This window comes from Phalangium opilio, unplaced genomic scaffold (genome assembly GCF_054372755.1).
Source record: "Phalangium opilio isolate 3A_F unplaced genomic scaffold, DU_Popi_V2 ptg000011l_1, whole genome shotgun sequence".
Taxonomy (NCBI): domain Eukaryota; kingdom Metazoa; phylum Arthropoda; class Arachnida; order Opiliones; family Phalangiidae; genus Phalangium; species Phalangium opilio.
In genome coordinates, this window is record NW_028324147.1 from 10,411,964 (window position 1) to 10,432,476 (window position 20,513).

The 20,513-nt window shown below is 36.9% G+C and overlaps 1 protein-coding gene and 1 long non-coding RNA gene across 9 annotated transcripts in view; one reads left to right on the forward strand and one right to left on the reverse strand.

Moving 5' to 3' along the window:
- Positions 1 to 1,201: 1,201 nt before the first annotated feature.
- LOC149712087 (uncharacterized) lies at positions 1,202 to 2,315 on the reverse strand. Of its 7 annotated transcripts, none has more exons than XR_016375713.1 (4): positions 2,153 to 2,315; positions 2,043 to 2,069; positions 1,717 to 1,862; positions 1,202 to 1,640 (listed from the first exon to the last, which is right to left on the reverse strand). It is a non-coding gene; the product is annotated as an uncharacterized LOC149712087 (long non-coding RNA). The 7 variants fall into 7 exon arrangements; XR_016375711.1 differs by having other exon boundaries at positions 1,717 to 1,919; positions 2,014 to 2,069; XR_016375710.1 differs by having other exon boundaries at positions 1,717 to 1,919; positions 2,014 to 2,084.
- Positions 2,316 to 14,353: 12,038 nt separating this feature from the next.
- The window catches only part of hoe1 (OCA2 melanosomal transmembrane protein hoepel1), a 41,512-nt gene continuing 35,352 nt past the window's right edge, over positions 14,354 to 20,513 (forward strand). Inside the window, exons 1-2 of one of the 2 annotated variants that reach the window (XM_089860660.1) lie at positions 14,354 to 14,509; positions 14,859 to 14,987. In XM_089860660.1, the coding sequence (XP_089716786.1) occupies positions 14,496 to 14,509; positions 14,859 to 14,987 (143 nt within the window). In that variant the 5' untranslated portion in view covers positions 14,354 to 14,495. The remainder of the gene's footprint in view (positions 14,510 to 14,858; positions 14,988 to 20,513) is intronic. The other variant, XM_089860659.1, reaches the window with a different exon arrangement.

Consider the following 20,513-nt stretch of genomic DNA (forward strand, 5'->3'; position numbering starts at 1 on the left):
TGCAATTGCGGATTTCTTATCATTTATTGTGAATCAATCGCCTTATATACCCTAAATTTCGAAAAATTGTTAAAGAGGCATACGCTAGAATTCAAACGTCAACAATAGCTATGTTTAAAATTATTTTAGGAATTAAGTTTCTTAAAACGACTTTAGTAGAATTACGTTAAACTACTGACGACTAAAGTAACTGATATTAGTTATATTTTCTTAATTATTTAAGAATAACCTCTTAATTGCGTCTCGTATCCGAGAGGTTTATTTTGGTTTACCAACTTGTATATTAGTATATTTATCAATATTGGTTAAGCTTAAGTTTAATCATAGTCCTCTACTTGAGGTTGAGCCTCAAAATCTCCATGTTCATTTGAACAAGATACTCCCTTGCATTGTCTACAAATTGAAGAACAGACTGGACCAGTTTTACCGCATTCATATTTCAAGTCACAGACTTCCTTGCATTTACGAGGGATCATCTGCAGAAGCTCAGCTGGAGCAGGTTGTAGAGTGGTAACGATTGGTTTGAGTTCAGATCCTACCTGACTCCAACCCCATTCTCTAGCATTTAGGCTGCTTCCAAGCCACGTATGAACTTTGCGATAAACTCTATTTGAATACTGCTTTGCTGCCGCACTTGTTGGTGGAAGAGAAGCTAATTCAAAAGCTCAATTTCATAATCTTCATTTAAAGTATACACTTGGTTATGTCAACTTTGTTTCACACGCTTTAACCGTATTGACAAGTGTGGGTGAACAATGGTATATATTACAACAATAAGTTTTATGATAGTACAAAGGCTGTTTTACCCTCTCCCGTACTATACATTATAGCTCTTGTCAGAAAAGAAACAAAATTTGTCAGTAATAGGAATTATATGTTTAATTTTGGAAACGTATTCTGAAAATAGAAACCATAAATGCTTTAAATCCCCATTTTTAATATGAGGCTAATCTTCAGGGTCAGATTGTGAACTTCCGGTTAGTTGTAGGACAAAATATCTTAAGAGGTGAATTATGTGTTTAAAGGTGATCTACAATTGAAGCCTAATTATGTGTTAATCGGTTAAGTAGAACCGGAGTTACTAAACGTTTTCTCGATTTTGTCCGCCATTTTCCAATATGGCGGACATTCCTCCAATGGGAGAGTGTGGGAGACCAAACCACGTTACAGAGGGCCCAAAAATCTATAAGATCTGAAATTTTCAGCTTTGTTTCAATTTGTTGCGGGTTAAAACCTATTTTTCCTGTACTAAAAGCGAAAGCGGAGTCCAAACCAGTTTAGCCGCCGCGGAGGTGTAGGGCGAGCGCGCTGTATTAGAGTGAGAGAGGGAAAAAGTTGTTCAAGTGGTTTATAATATAATTCTCAATATATCAACATTACTTACTCTACCGCGCTGGAGAATGAATTCGAAAGCCACGGTGAGTGTTTTTGCATTCTGTAAACCAAACTTCTTAATTAATTTAACATTCGTCTAAGCGTTTTTTGGAACACAATAGACTAGATTAATACAATTAAGAAGTTTTGTTTACCATATACGTAGAGTTTAAATTAGATAAGAAGTTTGGTTTACCATATACGTAGAGTTTCAATATCTCCAAACAGGAATTTCAACGCGCCACGGAACTTTTATGGCGAAAGCTCTGTAAAAGAGACGAGATTTAAAAAAGTTGTTCAAGTAGTTTAAAATATAATTCTCAATATATCAACATTACTTACTCTACCGTGCTGGAAAATGAATTCGAAAGCCACAGTGAGTGTTTTTGCATTCTGTAAACCAAATTTCTTTAGGATATTTAAAGCGTCTTCTTGCGAATAACCGTAATGCGTGATTTTATTTGATTCGATATAGTCCATGGCTAAAGCTGTTAATGTTAGCGGTTGTTTAGTAAATCCATTAAAAGTATCTTTTTCGTATAAATCTGTAATCAAAAGATATTATTAAAATACTTCGCTAAACCTGTGTTAAATTATATATATTTTCAGTTTAATTGGAATATAAAATATGATAAAAACCTTTATTATAACTGCAACATTGTAATTACTTTTTATAAAATATTTTTCTTTGTCAGCTTTCAAAATCAATTCTTTAATTTATTATTCCCCATAAAATCAACCGCCTTTTCTTATGTCAAGGGTCAAATAAATTTTTTACCTTCTCAGCTTTCAAAATAAATTCTTTAATTTGGTATTCCCCATAAAATCAGCCGCCTTTTCTTATGTCAAGGATCAAATAAATTTTTTACCTTCTCAGCTTTCAAAATAAATTCTTTAATTTGGTATTCCGCATAAAACCAACCGCCCTTTCTTGTGTCCAGAGTTGGGCATAATTTTAGCCTTTCGATAAAAATAAAAATAATATTAAAATGACCTATCAATAAACTTCCCATAATACATTTTTTATTTATATATTTATTTGTTGCAGTGCTGTACAACTAATATACTTATTATTTTCCAATAGCTGATAACCTTAATGATATTGTGATTAGTTTTTTATCGTACTTAAATGGTTCACAAGAAATATTTTAATTCGATCGCTTACGAAAAATAAAAACATTGTTTCTATTTTTAATTAGGATTTCCCCTGGAGATAAAAAAATATTTTCAACGGTAGATGAGACAAACACGCTAGTTTTTACTTTCATTAATCAGTAAAACATGCCTAATTATGATAAAAATTAATGTTGGTTTATTCTCTTGCCACCTGGTGTTAAGTTTCGTTGAGAGCGATTAGTAGCTTTTCCGATTTGTTTCGCTCGGCCACCGTTAACAACTACTCCCTCATGGCAGAGGGTTTAATCAATATATCTGGATCTTCAGTATTTGATGGTAAATATTTTCGAGTTTTGAAGCATGACCCAAATAGTCCAAACACCGTAGTAGCCAAATGTATCCTTTGCAACCCAAAAGACATTGCTATAAAAGGTCAAATAAAATCATACTCAAATTTCAAATCCCATGTAAGACGGAAACATGGTGACGAGTCCCTTCAAGCTTTTCTCCGCCATTTAACTGAAGAACGCGATCGCAAACGTGCTTCAAGTCAAGTAACTAGTAACAATACACCTAAAAGACGACCAAATATTTTCTCCCAAGAAGACTTCGACTCAAAAGTTCTCGATTTCGTTATACACGCGATGGTGCCATTACGCATAGTGGAAGATCAGTTTTTCAAACGTTTATTTGAATACGTAGGGATTTCGAATGTAATTAGTCGACGGTCACTTGGACGCCATATGGAAACCAAATTCGAAAATGAGTGCGAGAAGTTGACAGGCGTATTCCGTAACGTACAATACGTTTGTACCACTGCAGACATTTGGTCGTCACCAAAACGGAGCTTTTTTGGAGTAACTGCGCATTGGATAGATGCAAATACATGTGAACGAAAGTCAGCTGCTCTAGCATGTAAACGGTTTAGAGGAGTTCATAACTACGAGAGAATTAATGAGATCTTAAGCGATATTCACAGTGACTTTGGACTGGATCCTACCAAAATAATAGCAACGGTTACAGACAACGCCAGCAATTTCGTCAAAGCTTTTAAAGTGTTTGGTGTTACCATCGATGATTGCGAGAAGATCGAAGGAGAAGTGTCTGACGACGATGACTGCGTTTCAATTTCACTTGAGAATTTTGCTAATTGCTCAGAAGAGACGATAAATTCCCTACCTAAGCATCTGCGGTGTTGCTCTCATACCTTAAACCTTTGTACCACTACCGACTTGAACAGAACCATTTCGGGTTCAGAGGAATTGTTAGCTTTAAACAAACAAGTAACAAAGAAGTGTTCACTATTGTGGAACGCCTCTGGTCGTCCTAAATCAGCCGAAATTATACAAGCAAATTTAGGTCACGCATTGATAAGACCGGTACCGACAAGGTGGAATTCTTTGTATGATTCATTTAAGCAAATACTTTGCATAAAACTAAAGCACGCCGACCTCTGTAAAGCTTTGGGATTGAAGGCCGCTATTTTGAATGACGTTGAGTTCACGTATATTGAAGACTATTTGACATCTGTTGCACCTTTAGCTGATGCGTTGGACATTCTCCAAGGGGACAAAAATACTTATTACGGTATATTGTTTCCTTGCCTGGTATCCTTACGCCGCAAATTAGAAAACTTACACCCTCAACGCTGTCAACCATTGGTCGAGTCGCTATTAAAAAGCATCATGGAAAGGTAAGAACATACAAGGAAATTAATTTGTTATAAGTCTGGCAAGAATTTCAAGGTCTTGCCTCTTACACCTAGCTATACATGGTGTTTCTGATAAGCATGTCATAAATTAAAGGGTGTGTTCTTTGGGTCAAACTGAGTGGAAAGTGTCAAAGAACATGGGGTCTACAACGCTTAGTTTCGGAAGTACGGGCCCCCAAACATTGACCCCAAAACGTGAAAAATGTCACAAATGTGGAGTAAGACATGTCAGCTTGCTCATCTTGTTTAGACAATTCCAATACCCTCCCATCTTAGAATTCTAATGAGCCCTAGCAGAAGCGTATTATTAAAGGTACAAGTGTGCAAGGACTGGTCAATAAAAGTTGGTTCAAAGTGACAAACAAAGAAGAGTTTCCAATTAATGTATCATTTATTCGTACATGTACAAAGTTAGCAGCAGTTTTAGAGGTATTGCTCAAAATGCCCATCATTAGTATTAATGCAAACATGTGCCCGTCTAACGAACGATTCTTGGACAGTTAGTTGAAAGATGCCTGGTGTGTTTCGGATTGTTTCACACCCTTCAAGTATTCGTTGTCGCAAATCGTCCACATCACGGACTTCACTCTTGTACACCAAGCCCTTGAGATGACCCCAAAGGTAGAAATCATACAGATTTAAATCGGGAGATCTCGCCGGCCACGCAAATGGTCCTCCTCGTCCAATCCACCTCAAAGGAAATGTAGCGTCGAGATGTTCTCGAACCATACGGCTGAAGTGTGGTGGTGCCCCGTCGTGCATAAACCACATGTCACGTAGCAATGCTAACGGTATGTCCTCAACTAGTTGCGGTAAAGTCTCTCTTAAAAACTCGAGATATGCCTCGCCATTTAGTCTGGGTGGTAGAAAATGAGGCCCTAATAAATGTGAGCCGACAATTCCGCACCACACATTTAAACTAAATTGAACTTGGTGACTCCTAAAAGTTGTTACATGTGGGTTTATCTGACGCCATTCAAGGTCATTGTGAATTCTAGCCCCAAACAATAGGCGTCTAAGATAATCTGCATGGTTAAGAGTTTGCACTTTCTGAATATTCCTGCTTGTGCAAACCACCTCCACGAAAATGTAGCATAGGCCAGATAACATTTTTACGTGAACGTAAAACAACCAGAAACAAAAAGATTTTACTTAGATCGTAAAAATTGGGGTCGGTTGGTATAAAGTACGATGCTGTTGTTCACAAAGTCACAGAGTCGCTTCAACCTCCGGTAGTGACATAATGGCGTACACTAATGCAGAACATGCGGATATGCATCTTATTTATGGACTTGCGCGGGGTAATTCTATGGAGGCACGGAGACAATATCACGAACAATTTCCGCAACGTCGCGTACCGGATAGACGAACATTCGAGGCTGTTGACCGGTGCTTGAGAGACAAGGGTCAACTACAACCACGAAATGATCGGGAACGAGATCTTCAAGAAGGCACCGAGGACATCGAACAAGACCATGTTCGAGGATGACCCATCAACTAGTACCAGACGAGTTGGACGACAGTTAGGCGTCAATCACGTCTTAGTATGGAGAATTCTAAAAGGGCATCAGTTTCACCCGTATCACATTCAGGTGCAAGCTCTTAACCCTGCAGATTATCCTAGACGCCTAGACTTTTGCCGGTGGTTTGGGGCTAGAGTTGAAGATCATCTATTCCCACGCGCTCGTTTAGTTACCGATGAAGCATCTTTCACCCGTGATGGTATTTTGAACTATCACAACGACCATGAATGGCGTCAGATAAACCCACATGCAACAACTGTTTCGGAGTCACCAAGTTCAATTTAGTTTAAATGTGTGGTGCGGAATTTTCGGCTCACATTTATTACCCACACTTAATGGCGAGGCATATCTCGAGTTTTTAAGAGAGACTTTACCGCAACTACTTGAGGACATACCGTTAGCATTGCTACGTGACATGTGGTTTATGCACGACGGGGCACCACCACACTTCAGCCGTATGGTTCGAGAACATCTCGACGCTACATTTCTTTTGAGGTGGATTGGACGAGGAGGACCAGTTGCGTGGCCGGCGAGATCTCCCGATTTAAATCCGTGTGATTTCTACCTTTGGGGTCATCTCAAGGACTTGGTGTACAAGAGTGAAGTCCGTGATGTGGACGATTTGCGACAACGAATACTCGAAGGGTGTGAAACAATCCGAAACACACCAGGCATCTTTCAACATGTCCAAGAATCGTTCGTTAGACGGGCACATGTTTGCATTAATGCTAATGGTGGGCATTTTGAACAATACCTCTAAAACTGCTGCTAACTTTGTACATGTACGAATAAATGATACGTTAACTGGGAACTATTCTTTGTTTGTCACTTTGAACCAACTTTTATTGACCAGTTTTTGCACACTTCTACCTTTAATAATACGCTTCTGCTAGGGCTCATTAGAATTCTAAGATGGGAGGGTATTGGAATTGCCTAAACAAGATGAGCAAGCTTATATGTCTTACTCCACATTTGTGACATTTTTCTCGTTTTGGGGGTCAGTGTTTGGGGGCCCGTACCTCCGAAACTAAGCGATGTAGACCCCATGCTCTTTAACACTCAGTTTGACCCAAAGAACACACCCTTTAATTTATGACATGCTTATCAGAAACACCCTGTATACGTCTTTATCTGTTCAAGGATGATTGGAGAGGATGCGAAATATGAGTATAATAGGCGTGCTAACTGTGGATCATTTCAGGTCCGGTGGGACAATAGAAATGGGGAGGAATACTGGGAACAATGGCGGGCGGGCTACTTCAGACGAATAAGTAGACCGTCGACCATTTTCCACGACTATTCCTCCCGCATTTTCTAGCGTCCCACTGGACCTGAACTGTTCCACAGTTAGTACTTCTATTTCACTCATATTTCACATCCTCTCGAATCATCCTTGATTTGTTTAGTTGGTTTAGTTATAACAGGGGAAACTTACTCAAAGACTACCTTGATAGACAAAACGTTGTTTTCGTGTAAAACCGGATGTATCTTTGTATTGAGAGGTCTTGTTATTTATTAAGCTTATCTGGTCATGATTCGTACGACGCTCAAAGTAGACCCTGTTTGCGATCAAACGGGAAACACCACGACAACAGAGTAAATCATTATAAAACCCCAGGGGTTGAGAATTGAGTCGTACCGGCTATCTAATTTGTTATATTTACCTTTGCTTTGGGTGCATTAATTGATACTATTACTATACACGGTTTTTTTCAGATTTCAAGAGTTTTGGGACTTCAGTACAGAGAAGGCTATATTTGCAGCTTTAGCGGCTCTTTCATACCCGCGTTTTAAAGATAGGTGGCTAACTTGCCTTGAGCCGCATGCACGAGAGAAAGTGCTCAATCAGATGAAAGGTTTAATTAACGACAAACTAAACGCTTCCACCACGAGGGAACCAGAACCGACAATGTTTGAAAATGATGGTTTCTTTGAATTTGATCCAATACCTCGGACACCAGAGAACTTTTCATCTTCAGCTGAACTTTACTTACTTCAGTTTTTTAAGGATTCTCGATCAGACCTATCAATGCTTAATGACTATTCGATAATAAAGGACATTTTTCTCTTCTACAATACTCCCTTGCCTTCATCAGCGCCCGTGGAAAGATTATTTTCCTATGCAACAATGACCAACTTGCCAAAAAGTAGGCAACTTTCTGATAAAATGTTCGAGATGAAGGTTATTTTAAAATCAAATATGATCAATACCTCGACTATCTGTAATTCTACGTAACGCACATTAGATATTTTGGATATACATGTATAGTATTGGCCTTACTATAACCGTGTTCTATATTTCACCCTAGACAAGTATTTTTGTTATTTATATCAAGAGAACTCTTCACTGTTGCCTTCTTAACAATATTGTCATTGAATAAAGAATAAAAGTTAATATCGTACGTCAGTAATAATAATAATAATAGCCTTTTAATATTTCGAAATGTTTATAAAATTAACGATGAAATAAAGGATAAAACATGATATTCCCAAGCCAAATAAGTTAATTCAACGGATATTAGAAATAAAGGCCTAAATTTCAGTAAAGAACGATGAATGACAGTATACGAGAATTACAAAATAAAAAAGTAATACGTTATCATTGATTAAAAACTAAAAATGTTATGGATATGAATGGGTTAGTTTTATCAAAATCTTGAAAATTTATAGTAATATTATTAGTAAATAATTTATCTATTAGTTTTGCGGTTAATTTTGCCCTACTCTGCTCGTAGATGATGTGACAAATAAATAATAATAGCGAAAAAAATACGAGTAGAAAATATATATCGTTTGTTAGCAAGGCTATTACGAATGATATAGGGATAGTAATCGGCATTAACAATACCAAAAACACCGCGATAGGATACTTTGACGGTGTATTTAAAAGCATAATTACTATAATACCTACGGATATTAATACATGCTCAATTGGAGCATCTGGTGAACCTTTCATCTTCTCCTGTTTTATCGATGAAATGAGGCTTTTCACCAAAATCCGTCACTTATAGTCAGGAAAAATATCTACCCCGGGGAGGTGGGCTCGCTAACACGACACTTGTTTACTTTGGGGGCGTGGTTGTTTACTTTACTCTTAAATTACAGGGTTTAACTAATTACCACCAATATCGGCCATTCCACATAGACACCCTCTCTGGCTTCGAACAATAGCACCATCTACTAGTCTGCTATCTATTTCAAATAGCCAATAACCTATAGCGTTGACTTTTACTCCATCATCGTAGTTCGGAACAGGAAAATATGGTCTCGCTGTTTTGGTCGCGGGACTAACTGGTCGCACCGATTTGGTCTCGTTATTTTTTTGGTCCCGTGATTTTTTGGTCTCGTGATTTTACGGTCCCGGTACTATTAGGTCTCGTGATTTTTTGGTCTCGGGACCATTTGGTCTCATGATTATTTGGTCTCGGGACGGTTTGGTCTCGTGATTATTTGGTTACCTAATTAGTTGCCACCTTTTCCAAAACAATGGTCCCAATTTCGTTGACACCTTATCCAAAATATTTCTATTATTGTTAATAAATTGTTCGTGGTAAGAGGCGGACTTTTCATACTCATTATATAAATTATCTGCTTACCTCCAAACAAGGTTGGGTTAGGTTAGGTTTGGTTAGGTTAGGTTAGGTTAGGTTAGGTTAGGTTAGGTTAGGTTAGGTTGGGTTAGGTTAGGTTTGGTTTTGTTGGGTTAGGCTAGGCTAGGGTTAGGTTAGGTTAGGTTAGGTTAGGTTAGGTTTGGTTTAGTTTATTTGGGTTAGGTTTGGTTGTGTTGGGTTAAATGGCAGGGTTGAGTAAATGCTGAAGGGGTGATAACGAGACCAATTTGACCCTAGACCCAATTGTTCTGGAACCAATTTGTCCCGAGACCCAATTGTCCCAGGACCAATTTGTCTCGAGACCAAAGTGTCCCGAGACCAAATTGTCCCGAGTCCAATTTGTCCCAAGACCAAATCGGCGTGACCAAAATGGCAAGACCAAATTGTCGCGGACCGTTATAGTTAGGGTAATATTTACGCGGTGATAGATTAGGAATAAGAGGAACGTTTAGCCTCCTAATGACAGGGTTCCCACCAAAGGCTCACGCAATTGTGCTGTTCTTAGATTCGAAACCCTTAAATACTACCAATATGAGGCGAAACAAAAGGCATACGCTTCACTTCAATCGACAAATTTAGTCACATCATATTTATTTAAATAGCCTAAACAAACATTCATTCATCCCACAGAAAAATACATAGGGCAGGTACTATCCTCTAATCAAATTGACTTGAAAATAAAGATTACAGCATGAAACTTGTTATTGGAATGAAATGGGTCCTGCACTGCCTGGTAAAGTCTTTTAAGTTAGTTATTTAAGTTACACATTTTAATGTGAATGTGAATAAACTAACTTAGCCAAGGCTTAACGGTTTCGCACGATCGCGAAAAGCCTACAATCTGATAGCATCAGTTCTGAACCAGAAATATGAAACACTTCATACTAGCCATAGCCCACTCGATCACGCTTGCTGCTCGAGCAGTTAGCATGATCGAGTGGACTAAGCTTTAAAGAAATTCTCGGCTTTCATTCGCTCTACCGAGATGACGTAGAGTGCAAGCTTTAAAGAAATTCTCGGCTTTCATTCGCTCTACCGAGATGACGTAGAGTGCAACATTTTCTCTTTAAGCTCCCTCTCTTTTAAACTAACTATTCTCCGTGGTTAACTGTTTTTACCTCTCCGAGTGACGTATGTCACGGAGAGGTTCTGTAACGATCGTGTGTGTCTGTCTGTGTGTGTGTCTGTCTGTCTGTCTGTGTGTGTGTCTGTCTGTCTGTGTGTCTGTTGTTACACCCACGTGACCGCGTTCGCAGTTTCCAAATCGGAGCAAACGTGTTCGCCATTTCCGAACTGCTTTCACAGTCACGGAAATGGCTACTCTACTTGAGTTCTCACACCACCATCTTCTGGTCTTTGTCCATCCCACACGGACACCAGTCTCTACTTACTGGCTTCTAACCACCACCATCTTCTGGTCATTGTCCATCCCACATGGACACCAGTCTGTACACACTGGATTCTAACACCACCATCTTCTGGTCTTTGTTTTTGTCCATCCCACATGGACACCAGTCTGTACTTACTGGCTTCTACACCACCATCTTCTGGTCTTTGTTTTTGTCCATCCCACATGGACACCAGTCTGCACACCTGGCTTCTACTCCATCGCCATCGTTGGGTTTAAGACATTCGCAGCGATCAGCTAGGGTTACGAGAAACGTCTAGCCTCCCTAGGGTGGGTTGTCCACGATAGGTTTTCGCAATTGCGGTTGTTCTTGCTTTTAGCTGTAGTTCGACACCCTTATATACTACCTATTTGATTAAGGCGAAGCAACCGGCGTATGCTTCATTTCAAACGCCAATATTAGTCAAGTCTCTCAAGAATGTTTAATTGTTCTTTTTTAAAACGATGTAACGTTCAATAAGGCGAATAACTAACGAAGAAAATATTAAATATTAATTATATTTATTTTAATATTTAAGATAATCTTGTTTCTCGATTCAAAATTAATACGGAAAGAGTTAAAAAGCAGTCTATGTTTTTGTCTGTGTGTGTCCGTCCGTTGTTACAGTAGTGCGCGGCGTTAGAAGTTCGTTTTGTTTTGATGTGTAAAGGAATCCTACAGAACCATAATATTCCCTTTATCCTTAATATAAAGTGAATATGTGGAAATATTTTTCGTAATTATGATGTATTTCGTACTTTTGTAGCTTTAAAGCTCTATTTCATTTTGATATTCCAAAGATTTTTTTTAATATTATTATTTAAAATGGATGTTTATATATTACTTAAGCTATACTACATCTGTTTATAGCATAATCCTTTCTAACGTGAATACAAGCACAGCGCTACTATGGTGGTCAAATGAACTATTATTTGTCAATAGGCCTAGTGAACCAAAAAGTAAACGCTTGGTTTTCGTTTCTGTAATGCAGAGACATTAACGGTTCAGAGTGAGCCGAAAGTTAAATACACTTTTAAATAAATAGGCTTAGATTATATAATCATGGTGTAAATCTGGGCCGCGTTCAGCAGAGCCCAGCGCTGTTAGCAGTGTCCTACATAACGGGATTTTGTTTTTGAATTTTGACGTCACGGTGCTTAGCGCTGAGCTAGCGCGGTCTTCAAAGAAAATAGTCGGCTCTTTGGATAACGTGACGTAAAACGCATAGTTCTCAGCTTGGCGAAAAAACCATGGAGGAATTAATACAAATAGCTCTATGGGACTATAGCTATTTAATTGGCGTGAAACCAGTTGATCACGCGAGAATTTTAAGAGGTATGTTAGTTTCTAATTTTAATTATAAAAGTTGTTATCTATCTCTATAAATATGTTATCATAACAATTTTTGTTAAGCCTTGGTACCTTGCACGCTTTATTGCGCTAGCGTCATTTATAAAACGCCGATGACCGGAGAAAAGCTATGACGACAGACCTCACCGGTAAACATTTCCAAAATCCGCTGTCTTTTTTGGTGAGCTCTGCTGAACGCAGCCCAGACCAGTGAAAGGTCTGATCGTAATCGGATAATAGCTTCGTGTTTTCATGCTTTTTATGGTACGCATTTACTTTCAGTGTGTGTAGCCACAAATAAGCTTTGGTGTTATGTAACGTTAACAGTCATGTTGACAAACTAAGAAAATCGTTGAGATGAAACGAGAGGATAGTGTTTACATGGCAACCCTGTTGTGAATATGGCTTTGAACATAGAGGGCATACAGTTGAGGAGTAGAAAATTGGGCCTTTACAAACACGTAAAGGTAATATCCCTCCAAAGTTTTATCTCTTCATTTCTCGTTTTTCCCCCATCGGATGATTTTAATGTGTACATGTATATCATTATTGGATGTAAAATGTCGTCTGATTTACAGTATATTTGCTCTGCTTTGTATACTGCTTTAATATTTCATAAATTTTAACTTAAGAAACATTTCCATATCTGGGTAAATAAGTTTGTAAGTAGTCGTCTTGACTCGGAGAGGTAATATTTTGGTTTTCCCAACTTGTTGAATTATAGAAAATTTTCCAAAAAAAGGTCAACGGACAGAGACTTTGAAAGTGAGTGTATAAATACATTCATTTGTTGAAACATTAAAAACCAGTAATTTTTCTTTTTTAATGCTACTATTTTTGACGAATGACATTTTTTTCAGAATTTCGTCAATTTTGACTCGAAGCTTTATTGTAAAACTTTCGGTTAATAGTATATCCCGAACCTACATCCAATAAAGAATATCGATTTACTGTTTTTTGCTTTTTCGTATATCATTTATTTTGATTTCCAACGTCTGTTATTGGAAGCCATAGACCAGGAATAAGGCAGACATTTCAGTAACCGCATGAGGCGCAAGATGTTCGGCATCGATCTTAAAAACATTTTCGCTTTTCCTCGTTCATTTGCCGAAACGGCCCAGAAACGGGAGACAGGCTCAGTGAGTCTACGACAGCTCTGAAAGCCAATTAGGTGACGACGATTGGATGTCTGACAATTTGGATGATTCAAAATTTGGAGCGCGACAATTGGGAGAATTTAAAATTGGTTGAGCGACAGTTTGGTGACAATGAAACTGTCCGTGCGTCAATATAAATTTTACCTTCTGAAAAATACAAATTTTGTAAAAAAAAAAAAAAAAAAAAAAAAAAAACTCCGTGCAATTTGGGTGAACGAGAAAACTTTATCTCACCTAACCTACCGAACTAGGAAAAGAGAAAATATTGTAAGAGGCCTTATTATTCCTGTTATTCTTGGTCTGTGCTTCATTTTGTCCACTTATCTTTTACATTTCCAAGTCTTTGTCTACTTGGTTTTTTTTTGGCTTTCAGAGTGAAGATGACGTTACGGAGAGGTATTACACTGGACGTGCCTGTGTGTGTGTGCGTGTCTGTCACCGTGTTCGCAGTTGGCATATCCAAGCAATCGTGTTCGCAGATTTGGCAGAAAGCAATTTTTGGCTTCTACAACCATCGTTAGGATTAGAAAGTACGCGGCGATCAGCTAGCGTTACGAGAAACGTCTAGCCTCCCAATGGCTGGGCTTCAATCAAAGGTTCACGCAATTGCGGTTTTTCTTATCATTTATTGTGAATAAATCGCCTTAGATACCCTAAATATCCAAATATTGTTAAAGGGGCATACGCTTGAATTCAAACGTCAACAATAGCTATGATTTAAATAAAGAATAAAGTTTCTTAAAACGATTTAACTATTATTAAGGTAAATTAATCACGATTAAAATAATTAATATCAATTATTTATATTTAATTATATAAGAAAAATCTCTTAAATGCGTCTCGACTCGGAGAGATTAGTTTTGGTTTCCTAACTTGTTTTTAAATTGCGCAGCGCTAATTCATCCCGCCTGAAACGTTTCTTAAGTACTATTCTAAAAAAAACAAAGCTACATATCTAATCTAACACATGTACAATATATACATCCTAACAATGTATTTACTCAAACAATGAATAACAGATATCGATTGACGCAAAATAGAAAATATTCATCTCCGTCAAATATCAAGAGCGTACTTTCGAGTCTGGATAAGGAACCCGCCTTATCTCTTCATTTTAGATATTCTCTTACAGGCAAGGGCCAAGAAGAGCTACATTATACAGGCATTACTCTGTTTTCTAAATTAAGTTAACTTAGGGCTTAAACCTTTTTATATAACCGTGTTTGTAATTCAGCAATTAAAAGGCGGAAACTCGGAAAATCTTAATGAACACCAATAAGTAAGTTATATTTTATCCTCTACATTCATGAAAACTAGGTACATTTAAGATTTCAGATATTTTGTTCTTTAAAATTTCGATATCTACTTTTTAAAAAGAAAAAAAAAATATTTTGTTCAATGTGTATTGGAAACGCTATAAAATTTCAATAAAAACATTCAAATCAACCTGTTTGCTCAAATCTTACAATGTTTCGATCAAAACAGTTTAAGTCTAAAAACTATACGTGCCTTCCCTACATAATTGCATTTACGGAATTCTTTATCGCAAATCCTTTTTTACTATCTATATGCCTTTTTGTAATTAAGATATTAAATTCGCAATTAATCTAAAATATTTTTCAAAATAGGGGGACTTTCGTAATACCAGATTGCGAGATTACGTTTGTGGACGATGAAGGTAAAGAATTGTCGTCGCCTCCGAATAGTACGTCCGAAATTAAAAGAAATGGGTTAAATAATCCAGAAGATAAATTACGGTATGTAGACCTAAATACATAAGATCTATCACATTTAATTCGAGATAAAATAAACGATTATTTACTACTTTTGGGTTATCCTAAACAAGGATGATGGACGAGGATGCGTAATCGGAGGAAAATCGGCATGCTAACTGTGGAAGGACTCGGGTCCAATGGGTCGCTAGAAATGGGGGAGGAATACTCGGGAAAATGGCGGGCGGTCTACGTCAGACGAGTCAGGAAGACCGTCCGCCATTTTTCCGTGTATTCCTCTACGATTTTCCAGCTTCCACCCAACCTGAGCCGTCGATTTCTCTCAGATTACGCATCCTTCCCTTATCATCCTTGTTCTAAAGACGTACACGTTTTTCACAACTTGCAAACATTCAGAACGTCTATTAAGCAACAGGTTTTAGTTCACGTTTTTTGGTCAATTTTATTAACGGTGAAAGAAAAATCTGATTTTTTATTTTATTTGACAACACTATATGTTTCCTTTGCCTATTTTTAATTGCCGACAGTCAAACGATCTATAGCGTTTTAACGTATTATGCCTCTCAAATTGTCCAAAACTAAATACATTACTTCTGCCAGGAAGCTACGCTTTCCTAGGTTACTGGAAATAACCTAAAAATATACATATTTAGAATTCGAATATACTCAATCCGGAATTTCATCAAATTCTCTATGGAGTTAACATTAAAAGCTCATAAACCTTTCGCGAATTTATACTCAAGTTTTTCCGACTAAGGTCGTACATTTTTGTCATAATACAACTTCGCAGCACTTGCAAAGGTTGAATAGGAAAGAATAGTATCTCAATTCTCGTAGTCTGAAGTTAAGTTGTGTATATTTGTGTAGGCCTAGATTAAAAAATCTTTTAATAACACGCGATAGCTCACGCGCCAGCACGCCCTACACTTCATTAAAAGTTTCAGTTCAAATCTTCTGCATATATTCGGTTCTCAAATTAAGATCTCGTGATTGTTCAAAAGCTTTTCACGTCTACTTTTTTGTCTTGCTAAGCCATAAGTTAGATTATTATAATTCTCTACTAGTTAACAGTTAGTTTCCGCGGATCCCGCGAATATCTTGCATGCGCTTTTACAAGTTTCATTGTTTTTCCTGGCATTCCAACTGATGAAGTTATGATTAAATATCATTGCGTAATACGTTATTCTCAAAAAAGGGGAAAATTTATATGAAACCTCTAGAAATAACTTATACTTTCATGAAAAGTTAAAATCAACAAAAGGACAGATATTTTACAATTAAGAGTTGCGATCGCAGTCCTAAAAAACTGCATTTATGGACATACTTTGACGAAACTATGACTCTCTTTCAAACCTACAAAGGCCAAGAAATTAGTAATTAATGTTTGTATAGCAAATTGAAATTAATTTTAATAGATATGAGAAATTTGGTTTTAATTGCGTAGTTCAAACACCCGTTATGAATTTTAGAAACAACGGATAAAAATACATTTTGGAATAAAAATGGAGCTCAAATTTTCATATATGAAATCATGTCCCCTCAAAAATGTGAAAAATTTAACGCAAGCAAATACAAAATGAGCATTTAGTATTTTAATTTTTCCGACGAAAACGTGTTTTGAGTAAAATGTTGCTTGGCTAGTCCTGAAATAAGATATCAGTCAGACAACGTCATTCTCGGTGTCATAGGTCTGACATTTATCAGACACTCAGAATAGGTGTTATTTATCTTATCTGTTACACTCTGTATGATTTTTTACCATCAATTTGAACTAGTAATCGGCTTTCAATTAAAAGTTTTGCTTTTTGTTCGGAAATGTCGCGTGTATACCCGTTCTTTGTAAAATTTCGAATTATAACAAATGTTTGAACTAAGCAATTAAAACCAAATTCCTCATATCGATTAAACTTAATTTAAAATTGTAATAACCATATTACTATTGCGTGTACCACCCCGATATTACTTTCTATTTTCTTGAATTTTGTGGGTTTGAAAGAGTCTTTGATTTGTCAAGGATTGTGTATAAATTTACTTTTTATTAGAGATGGCCGATACCAGGCTTAACCCGATACCCATCGATACCCCACGGCTTGTCTTTTTTAACTAGTATATGATGAGATGCCCTTTTATCCATATACTTCTAGTATTGTTAGTGATTTATCATTAAATTATTGAATGCAAAAAGTTAAATTTATTCAAAACTTGAAAAATATTTCCGAAAGTAACTTTCATTTTTTTTGTCATTTCAAAATATGGTGACATAAAATATTTCATTTTTATTTTTATCAACAGCTTTATAGCTATTTTCGCTTATATAGTTGTTAGATAATAACACTTTTATATAAAAGAGAAACCATCACGATTGACATTCATAGGAATGAGATATTATCACCATCAATACGTTACCGAAAGACCTAAAATTGTACCGATACCCATATGGTATCGGTACCGGCTCATCCCTATTTTTTATATATAAGACTGCAACTTGTAGCTTTAGATATTAACTCATCAAATAAAGTGGAAAGTTTCAGCTTTAAACCCTTTTTCAATCATCAATTTAGTAGCTTGCATTTACTTTGAATTACAATTAGAGTAAAAATAGCTTACTAGGGTAGGGTGCACAAGCAATATTACTACTTTAAAGAATACGTTTCCACAGTTAATAGTTGAAAAAGAAGTTACAATAAAATTCCCATAATTTAGATCACGGTTGATACCATAGCCGTTAGTGCCAAATAATCTTGGAAACTGTTTTACTAGTCACAGTTTGCTAGGTTTGTACTGAAGCACCACGTTCATACTTATTCATCACTTTCTTATCGTGATCACTTTACCTAACGAAACCGTAATACAAACTTCCAATAACAGATTCGTTTCAGGCCAAACAAGTTGTTGGCCAAAAAGGGCTTTTAGGATCTTCCTTTAATCAAGCTTTAATTCTGTTTGAGTCTAATTAGATGCAGTTGGCCGCTCTCCTTTCGATGGTCAGATTTTGGTTTATTTCAGCCAAACAAACTAACAATTCGGCCGATTTTCCAGTGTCTTTTTTTGATGGCCGTATAATTGTTGAGTTTAGTCCAACAAAGCAACTTATCGGTGAACCCTCCATTTTTATGGTCACATTTGTTGTTATCAGTGTAAGAACCCATCAAGTCGGTCAACTCTTCTTTTGATTGTAATATGTATGTGGATTTCAGTCCAATAAACCAACAAATCTGCCGACATTCTCTTTAATACTAAATGTTAAAACCTATGGAATGAGACCATTTGTGCACACTGATGTAGCACATAAGCAAAGAAACTATTATTCGTCCCTATGAACACAATTCACCATGTACAAAACTTTAATTCAACCAAAATGTTTCTAAGAAGTATACAAGCTATATAGCAATGGTAGATTTCGTATCGACTGGATGTATGTTCTAGTCCCATTAATCTGAATGCTGGTGCAAGTAGCCGAATTATGAAAATTATACGATGTTCTTACTGTTGACCATGACCTGCAACAGTCGGTCCATAAATTACCGGTAAATTACCAAAGACCGCGTAAATTACCGATTTATATCTTACCGCAGTTTTCCAATAGCAATTTACAGATAAATCACGCGGTAATAAGCTTGTGAAAATATAAAATACCATAAATTACCAGCAGAACGGTAATTTTGTCATTCCATTATTTTAATCGGTAATGTTCTGGAGATTTTTCGGTAATTTACCCGGTAAACTACCAGTTTTATTAATTACGGTTATTTCACATCTCTACCTGCATCACAACGGAGCCGGGTTGCCTAGTCGGTTGGCAGTCTTCCCGACTTTCCATCGACTGGTAAATATTGGGTCATGTGTATGGCTGATGCCGTGTGGTAATGTCCTACCTGCCCCACAGTCGGCTGTCTTCCTTTATCTTGAAAAAACAGACCATTGCCCTGTCATGTCAGCCGAAGATAATTGCAGTAGTTAACCGATTACAAAGGTTCATTCGCCGATTTTAGTTCCTTAAATCTACCGACTGTTGACCGTTCGAAGTCTAAACGTTAGAACGAATAGGTTGGTAAGAAAAACAGTTTTCAAAACGAACTGTTACGTCCAAGTGCATTTGCTGATCGTCTGTGGAAGATACTTGCGAGGAACGTATTATATTTTCACGAAAAATGGTTTCTATTAGTTTCAACGACGTCTATTCAAGATATTTTGAGATTAAACAATTGAACGATCTCAACGCGAAAACTGTAATCAACAACGTCATGAAAATCTTTGCAAGACACGGAATTCCTGCTGTCGTGAAAATTGACAATGGAACACCATATCAGACGACCATCACTTCAGACTTACGAGTTTTCTCTAAAACTTATGGATTTAAACGCGTCAAGCCCAAAATTTCCACAAAACAACGGTTTTTAGTGAGGCGGCTGTTAAGGTAAATAAATAAGCCATAAATACCACTGGAATCCGGTCAGTAGCCACCATCTTCAATAGAATCCGGTAAACACGAGCCACAACCATAAAGCCAAACGAATCCAATAATCATGAGCCACTAGCATCAACTCCAATTGCAGTCTATCCAACTCACTCCCAGGTCACTATGGTAGCAGTTCGAAAAGCCACTCCGAGGTGACCAGTTAGATATTCCGGCAGTGATAATGAAAAGTGACCGAGTAGTAAAAAATACTAAAAGGATTAATTTAAAGTTTGATAAAATCTTAACGATATGTAAATTAACTTAAGAGAATGGATTTTGTATAATTTATGAACTGAACTGATTTGACGGAATACTGATATTTGTACTGTATTTTGGATTGTGGACATATGTATAACCTGATGACCAAGGGGCTCTGGGTTCACAATATCGTGCATAGTACGTAATGACGAACTCTTTAATGTTTTAATCACCTTGATATATTCAAGAGGACAATAACACAGAATTTACGTCGCGAAACAATAATTTTAAAGCAGGCACCATACCGCCATCTATAAAGTTGACACGGACAATCCCAGAAACAACCAATGAACCATTATGTTTGTCGCGCCAAGGTTTACGTTCCTACCGACGCTGTCATTTCTTGATCTAAACTGCTATATGTATACGTCTTAGAAAAACCCCGCCCTCCCTTAAAATTTAAAATCTATATTCGTTAACGTTGAATGCTCTCTTTTAACTTTGGAGTTTGCTTAATTAATTAATTGATCATTCTATTAAAAAGACAATCGTATTATCGGATCGAATTTAAAGGACCCCCAAGGTATTTTCCATTGGATAGAGAAGCATAATTTCAATTTTCGTGTCCATATTCCTTTAAGAAAGGTTTAGTGTGATTTCGGAAATCCCAGCGACAATTACTGCGGCTCTAGTTAATCTTTACTGAACACTTCAACCGCAAAAAAACCGAGATCGTCGACTTCTTCAAATTCAAGAAGATAAGATGCCTAATTCATGTATGAACAAATGATCAATATAAAATATGGTTTTTGCTCTTCAAACATCAAACTTAGACGGACATTTACAATTTAAATCTTCAAATTGCGCTTGTTTTCGAAATCATATCAGCAAAA